Here is an 8,811-nt window from a genome sequence, read left to right on the forward strand (position 1 = left end):
TACTGTGATCCTGCGGCTACTGTTTATCAGTAAAGTATTATGTTTATCCTTAACCACTGATTCCTCGTCTGGTCTCTAATCTGCACCTGGGTCCAACCTCACCACGTCACACACAGTGTGTTCTACACTGTGTACAGTACATCATGAAGCTATGAGACATGAGATGAATAAGGCACTAGAGGGACATTTACTGTTTCCAACTGATTGTAACACTCTCAATTCCAGTGCAGTTAGACATAAACGTTCATGACTCATCTGAAACCCCCTCTTAACTTCTTTCTCAGAACAGGGACCTGGTCCTACTGCTTTTCAGTGACTAGGAAAACAACTGTCCCGTAACAACAGATCTATTCATAGCTAATATACTGAGTCGCTCAGTCTTGATTTGGAATGTGGAACAGCATGCGTAGCGAAGGTATGCTGGGCCTCGGTGTACATCGACAGCGCCTCTGTGTAGCGCTACAGCATTCAGCAAGGCTAAAACCCATGTAGCTTTCTCTAGGTCTGCTCTCTTATTTAAATCATCAACTGGAACGTCTGGACATACCGGAATAAGTAGATCAGCCACATTAGGCAACGGCTATGAACGGTGTCTCAACTATCTGTGGGATATGTCACACACACTATCCTTCAKAGAAGATCACTCAGATGAAAAGTACAAGCCAAACATTTATACCGGACATTTCTTTCTATCCTATTCCCACTCCTCCCTGTGTGATCAAACTACAACTCTGCYGTCAAGTGGGAGATAGATTTTGTTCCTGGATAAGTGTCTAAACAAACTGCAGGTTAAAGATATATAAACCACAGAGTTATCATRGGAAATCATCACTTCACAACGACACTATGAAAGACAGTTATTATGGCATTGCCAAGTTATATTCGTAGGGATGGAGACAAACAAAGAAAATGTAGTAAATCAGTCATTTCAAGATCCTGCTAATACACATTTTCACAGTAATGTTGATTTCTGAAGCGTTGGTCATGGATATAAAAGACAGTCTCACTACTCCCCCTGGTGTGTGAATGCTGACATCCCTGGCAAGGCTTGTGGGCGATGGTAGAGAAGTGGTGTGGTATTTGAGGTTGATTGGCACACAGTCTGTTTAAAGCCATCCGTTATACATTCCGTTAAAAAGGGAAGCAGTGCTAGACTGTGAGACAAAACTGATTGTCTGTCTGGTTTCGATGAACACAACGACAATGCGGTCTACACTTCATACCCTTATCACAGTCTCTCTGTTGGCATGTAAGTCCTGCCTGTCTTAATCTGTGTAAACCATGAACCTCAGTCAGGTAAAACRAATCAATCAAAAACTTAAGGAAATGTCTAATRCACTCTTCTGTTTGTYTGAGACTGGTGCACTATTGAGGTCCCACTAACGTGTCCGYGATTGTGTTTCTGTTGCCTGCAGTGTGTGATGGCGTCATGGAGACAGTGGTTGGTGTTGCAGGTAGGACGGTATCTCTGATCTACAGGTATGACACCGCTACCCTGGGTCTGACAGAGGTGTGCTGGGGGAGAGGAGCACAKCCGTCTCTCTTCGGCTGTGAGAACACAGTCATTGCTACTAATGGAGTAGAGGTGACCTACAGGAGGTCGTACAGACACAGGTTACCAGGGAAGCTTCGGAGTGGAGATGTCTCTCTCATTATCTACAACGTCGGAGAGGGAGACTCTGGGTTCTACCACTGTCGTGTGGCGCAATCAGGACTGTTCAACGACCTGACGCACACCGTTCATTTAATTGTTCGACAAGGTGAGAATATACAACTGTTATCATGAATACAAAGGTTAGGGCTGGGAATTTGGCCATGGGTATGTGGACAACTGTTCGTCGWAMATCTCATTCCTAAATCATGGGCATGAATATGGAGTTGGTCCCCACTTTGCTGCTATAACAGCCTCTACTCTTCTTGGGAAGGCTTTCCACTAGATGTTGGAACATTGCTGAGGGGACTTGCTTCCATTCAGCCATAAGAGCATTAGTGAGGTTGGGCACTGATGTTGGGCAATTATGCCTGGCTCACAGTTGGCGTTCCTATTCATCCCAAAGGTATTCGATGGGGTTGAGGTCAGGGCTCTGTGCAGGCCAGTCAAGTTCTTCCACAATTTGACAAGCCATTTCTGTATGGACCTCGCTTTGTGCACGGGGGCATTGTCATGCTGAAACAGGAAACGACCTTCCCCAAACTGTTGCCACAATGGTGGAAGCACCGAATCGTCTAAAATGTAATTGTATACTGTAGCATTCAGATGTCCCTTCAATGGAACTAAGGGGCCTAACAGAAACCATAAAAAACAGCCCCAGACCATTATTCCTCCTCCACCAAASYTTACAGTTGGCACTATACATTCAGGCAGGTAGCGTTCGCCTGGCATCCACCAAACCCAGATCGTCTGTCGGGCTACCAGATGGTGAAGCGTGATTTATCACTCCAGAGAACACATTTCCACTGCTCCAAAGTCCAATGGCATCAAGCTTTACACCACTCCAGCCGACGCTTGGCATTGCGCATGGTGATCTTAGGCTTGTGTGCAGCTGCTCGGCCATGGAAACCCATTTCATGAAGCTCCCGACTAACAGTTATTGTGCTGATGTTGCTTCCAGTTTGGAACTCGGTAGTGAGTGATGCAAACGAGGACAGACAATTTTTACACGCYATATGCTTCAGCACTCGGCGGTGCCATTTGGGGAGRTTGTGCGGCCTACCACTTTGCGGCTGAGTCGTTGTTGCTCCTAGACGCTTCCACTTCAAAATAACAGCACTTACAGTTGCCCGTGGCAACTCTAGCAGGGTAGAAATTTGACAAACTGTCTTGTCGGAAAGGTGGCATCCTATGACGGTGGCACGTTGAAAGTCACTGAGCTCTTAATTACGGGCCATTCTATTGCCAATGTTTGTTTATGGAGAGTGCATGGTTGTGTGCTCGATTTTATACACCTGTCAGCAATGAGTGTGACTGAAGTAGCCGAATCCACTCATTTGAAGGTATGTCCACATACTTGTTATGTCTATGTTATGTCTGAAAAATTCAGGTATAAATTCTTCTGCCATAGTTCGAAACAGTTTATCATCTAGTAGGCTTTGATTATATTTCCAGTATCCTCGCCCACGTGGAAATTCTGTAAGAGTAATATATATGCCAATTATGTGATGATCCTACCGCATTCTGTCCCCTATCAACACTTTTTAAACTTTTGGTGCCAGAGAGAATGGCATAAGAAATTGATTAAGCCTCCACCATGTATATCTCACTAGGTCAGGGTATTTAAGTCTCCATATATCCACTAATTCCAATATATCCATGAAATTCATGATTTCCTGAGGGTGATAGTTTGTAGTGTGATTTCCTTTCCRGTCCATAGAKGTATTTAAGACCATATTAAAATCTCCCACCATAATAATAGAGTCTAGTGTTGCTTGTAGAGTTGATAAATTCTTATATATATTTTCAAATAAGCTTGGATCATCATTATTTGGACTGTATAGGTTAATAAGCCATATATGTTTATTGTCCAATAACATATTTAAAATAATCCATCTACCTTGATGATCTGTTTGGACAATTCTCACATTTGGATCAAAATTACTGTTAATTAAAACCATCATCCCTTTTGAATTTCTTTGTCCATGGGAGAAGTATGTTTCACCCCACAGTCCTTTTTCCACAAAACTTCATCAAAAATTGTTGAATGGGTTTCCTATAAAACAATATATTCCTTCTCTTTTAGCCAGGTAAATACTGATCGCCTTTCCTTATTATCTGCTATGCCATTACAATTATAACTGGCTATACTTATTTCACCACTTACCATAATGAGACACAACTTTAAATTCTATTTATCAAAATATATGTTTGTAAACGTACCAATAAAAATTAACATGATGATTGATTGTCTACTGTATATAGTTGTACCATGATATTTGCATTGCTACTAAGTAAACCTCCAAATGGTCCMCACTATTCCACCCTCTAAAAGCCCTCCTCATCCCGAGTTGGGTTGTCATCCCAGTGCCCGGCAGACAACCCCCGACCCCCCGTATCCCATAGCCCTGAAAAGACTGGGATCCATCCTTCGAAAAGAGCATACAGTGCCATTTACAGAACAGAAGTAGATCAACTGCCAAATGCATTTCCAACGCCCTAACCTCAATTTGTATTATATATAGCCATCAAAATATATATATATATTTTAAGAATCCTGTTTCTTATTTTCCATAATTAGCTATTAATATTTGTAGTAATTTTGGAAATTTATGAAAAGGATTTTACCTCTCACCAGTCTCGCCATTATCAAAATTACATTATTACAAGCAATTATTATATTAGCAAACAATTGCTGTGAATCATCCTCTATTGTCCCTAACATCTTTGACTCCTTCGCAACAGTTGTGGGATACACACATACACCCACACACACACTCATACACACTCAACCCTTTCCGCCCACACAACCATAGGCTCACATTCTCAACACTTGCACCATCCCAGAGCCCAACTCAAGAAAGGTTTTGATTTACAAATGCATTTACAGTTGCAGCCGTATGAGAAGATGATGGAGGTCAAATGTACACCTTTTCCCTGAAACACCCGCAACACGGTCCCCCGTATTGACCATATTCCCAAGCATCTCCATGCAGTCAGACTTTTGAATTTGTGCCACCAGGGCCACAATAATATACCCCTTCTCTGAATGTCCAAATGTGACCCCCTCCCCATGGGTTACTGCAGCTAGTGTTGCCAGCACTGCCACTGCCTGGGTGGGGGAATCCCCACCGGCTAGGTACAASGTTGTCAAGGTTCTCATTAGCMGCTTTGAGAATTTCCTTGTGTARTATGCTCTCCCTTTAGGGGGCTTTGGCTTTGCAGGACCAACCCTGCCAAGCAGGCTCAGAATCTTGAGRGGGCAGTGCTGCTCTAGGTCTCTGACCGCATTTTGTCTGCATACAGACCGCTTATAGCAGGCCCATAAAACAGTTAGGGACTTCTCCTTAGTATCTGGGTCATTCAGGTGGGTGTCCAGGGTATAGGGTTGTGGACCGTTCCATCAATATAGGATCATTAATTAATTWATTAAATATAATTTATTTGAAACATTTTGTTCCCCATCATAGGACAATAAATAAATTAAAGGTATAATTTATTTTAAAATTGTTTCACCWTGATAGGACAATAAATAAATAAGACGTATAATTCATTATAAAAAGTTTATCCATCATCTGAACAACATTGAAAGCTCTCTCACACCCCTGCTCACTGCAGTACATTGGTTCTGGGATATGCAACCATTTCATTTCTCACTCAACGCCACACTTTCCCAAACATAACAAATAAAAAAAATAAAAAACACACACCACACCACACATACTGTGCCTTCTGTTTACTGAGTTTTAATCTTCACCATGTTGAATTAGTGCTTGTGTGTTCCAATGAGTTATATTTGAAGATATATAGAAAAGCTATATTTTTTATTGTATTGTTACAATCCATAACCGGGCTAAAATTGTGTTTCATTATTTTCCTCGTCTATGAGAACTTTGTAATTTTTAAAATAACCATGGAGTAATTTTTGCGTCTCTGAACAACTGGTTATCAATATATAGTTTATTGACGACGAGAGCTAATCGTTTCCCTTTTAATCTATTTTCTTTGAAAATTGGATACAGAACTTTACGCCGTTCTACAATTTCCTTCGGGAACTTGTCATTCATGCCAATTTGGGTCCCAGCAAGTCTTTTACCCAGGCTTTTAAACATTATTTTATCTTTAAAGGAAGCAAATTTGGCAACGATTGGGCGTTCATACCTTTGTCCTCTCTGTCCGAAGAGGTGTACACGTTCGAGTTGGATTTTGTCGATAGCTTCGCATGGAATCTGAAGCGTTGTGAGGAGGAACTCTCTAACTACAGATTCAGGAACTTCTCCTTCTTTCTCTTGGATACCTGTAAGTACCAGATTCTCTCTCATGGATCTAGTCTGTATGTCAAGTAAGGCTTCTCTCAGAACGGCGTTCTCCTTTTTCATGTTCATTCACTTCGGTTTCAATCTTATTGACATGCATTTAGTTTTACTATCATTTAACAGCAGTTGGAGGCCACAGAAGGAGTGTTGTATGCATCTGGAAAAGCCTCATTTGGACGCCGTTTGTTAACACAGTGTCCAAAGAAGGGCCAGATGTATAACAAATTGTGTCGTCTGCATAGAGGTGGATCAGAGAATCACCAGCAGCAAGAGCGACATCATTGATATATAGAGAGAAAAGAGTCGGCCCGGTAATTGAACCCTGTGGCACCCCCATAGAGACTGCCAGAGGTCCGGGCAACAGGCCGTCTGATTTGACACACTGAACTCTATCTGAGAAGTAGTTGGTGAACCAGGCGAGGCAGTCATTTGAGAAACCAAGGCTGTTGAGTCTGCCAATAAGAATGCGATGATTGACAGAGTCGAAAGCCTTGGCCAKGTCTATGAAGACGGCTGCACAGTGCTGTSTTTTATTGATGGCGGTTATGATATCGTTTAGGACCTTGAGCGTGGCTGAGCTGCACCCATGACCAGCTYGGAAACCAGATTGCATAGTGGAGAAGGTACGATGGGATTCGAAATGGTCGGTGATCTGTTTGTTAACTTTGCTTTCGAAGATTTTAGAAAGGCAGGGCAGGATGGATATAGGTCTAACAGTTTGGGTCTAGAGTGTCTCCCCCTTTGAAGAGGGGGATGATCGCGGCAGCTTTCCAATMTTTGGTGATCTCAGACGATACGAAAGAGAAGTTGGAAYTAATGCTACAGGATGCAAATTTCTGTTTGAAAAAGCTAGACTTAGCTTTCCTAACTGACTGAGTAKATTGGTTCCTGACTTCCCTGAAAAGTTGCATATCGCCGGGGCTATTCGATGCTAATGCAGAGAACACCACAGGATGTTTTTRTGCTGGTCAAGGGCAGTCAAGTCTGSAGTGAACCAAGGGCTATATCTGTTCCTAGTTCTACATTTTTTGAACGGGGCATGCTTATTTAAGATGGTGAGGAAAGCACTTTTAAAGAGCAACCAGGCATCCTCTACTGACGGGATGAGGTCAATATCCTTCCAGGATACCTGGGCCAGGTTGATTAGAAAGGCCTGCTCGCTGAAGTGTTTTAGGGAGCGTTTGACAGTGATGAGGGGTGGTCATTTGACCACGGACCCATCACGCACGCAGGCAATGAGGCAGTGATCACTGAGATCTTGGTTGAAGACAGCAGAGGTGTATTTAGAGGGCAAGTTGGTCTAAGAGGGTGCCCATGGTTACGGATTTAGGGTTGTACCTGGTAGGTTCCAGAAATAATTTGTGTGAGATTGTAGGACGGCCGAGGTGTTAAGCATATCCCAGTTTAGGTCACCTAACAGTACGAACTCTGAAGATAGATGGGGGGCAATCAATTCACATATGGTGTCCAGGGCACAGCTAGGGGCTGAAGGGGGTCTATAACAAGCGGCAACTGTGAGAGACTTGTTTCTGGAAACGTGGATTTTTAAAAGGAGAAGCTAAAATTGTTTGGGCACAGACCTGGATAGTATGACAGAACTCTGCAGGCTATCTCTGCAGTAGATTGCAACTATGCCCCATTTGGCAGTTCTATCTTGTCAGAAGATATTATAGTTAGGGATGGAAATTTCAGGATTTTTGGTGGCCTTCCTAAGCCATGATTCAGACACGGCTAGGACATCAGGGTTTGGGGAGTGTACTAAAGCAGTGAATAAAACAAACTTAGGGAGGAGCCTTCTAATGTTAACATGCATGTAACCAAGACATTTACGGTTACAGAAGTCAACAAATGAGAGCGCCTGGGGAATGGGAGTGGTGCTGGGGGCTGCAGGGCCTGAGTTAACCTCTACATCACCAGAGGAACAGAGGAGAAGTAGGATAAGGGTACGGCTGAAGGCTGAAGGCTATAAGTACGAGTCGTCTAGTGCGTTAGGAACAGAGAGTAAAAGGAGCAGATTTCTGGGCGCAGAAGAATACATTCAAGGCATAATGTACAGACAAGGGTACAGTAGGATGTGAGTACAGTGGAGGTAAACCTAGGCATTGAGTGACGAAGAGAGAGGTTTTGTCTCTAGAGGCACCAGTTATGYCAGGTGAGATCACCGCATGTGTGGGGTTGTAACATAAGGGCTATCTAAGGCATATTGGACAGGGCTAGGGGCTCTACAATGAAATAAGACAATAATCACAAACCAAAACAGCAATAGACAAGGCATATTGACATTAGGGGGAGGCATGTGTAGACGAGTGATCATAGGGTCCAAAGAGTAGCACTAGATGAGTCAGGGAGCCAATTCCGTAGTCACTGCTACACTAGGCAAGCTGGAGACACGGCGACTCAGACAGCTAGGGGGCCGGGGCTAGCAGATGGGCATCTGGCGACGTCGCAATGGAAGAGCCTGTTGAAACCACCTCGGACGGTTATGTCGGCAGACCAGTCGTGATAGATCTGCGGGGCGCCGTGTCAGCAGTAAAGGGTCCAGGCCTTTTGTATCCCATAATTGGCTGGTGGRCCTCTTTGGCTAGCCGGGAGATGGGCCTAGCTCCAGGCTAGCTCCAGGCTAACTGGTGCTTGCTTTGGGACAGAGACGTTAGCCAGGAGTAGCCACTCGGATAGCAGCTAGCTAGCTGTGATTATCCGGTGTAAAGGTTCAGMGCTTGAGGTAGGAATCCGGAGATGTGGTAGAGAAAAAGCAGTCCGATATGCTCTGGGTTGATATCGTGCTGTGCAGACTGGCAGGAATTGACCGGGTTGAGGCTGGCTGATGACTGAGTTAACGGTGAG

The 8,811-nt window shown here is 43.7% G+C and overlaps 1 protein-coding gene across 2 annotated transcripts in view; it reads left to right on the forward strand.

The window, feature by feature from the left end:
* Window positions 1-1,166: 1,166 nt before the first annotated feature.
* The window catches only part of LOC111981786 (hepatitis A virus cellular receptor 1), a 21,271-nt gene continuing 13,626 nt past the window's right edge, over window positions 1,167-8,811 (forward strand). For both annotated transcript variants that reach the window (XM_070449262.1, XM_024013221.1), the window contains exons 1-2: window positions 1,167-1,249; window positions 1,416-1,760. In XM_070449262.1, the coding sequence (XP_070305363.1) occupies window positions 1,189-1,249; window positions 1,416-1,760 (406 nt within the window). In that variant the 5' untranslated portion in view covers window positions 1,167-1,188. The remainder of the gene's footprint in view (window positions 1,250-1,415; window positions 1,761-8,811) is intronic.

This window comes from Salvelinus sp. IW2-2015, linkage group LG20 (assembly GCF_002910315.2).
Source record: "Salvelinus sp. IW2-2015 linkage group LG20, ASM291031v2, whole genome shotgun sequence".
NCBI classification, from domain to species: domain Eukaryota; kingdom Metazoa; phylum Chordata; class Actinopteri; order Salmoniformes; family Salmonidae; genus Salvelinus; species Salvelinus sp. IW2-2015.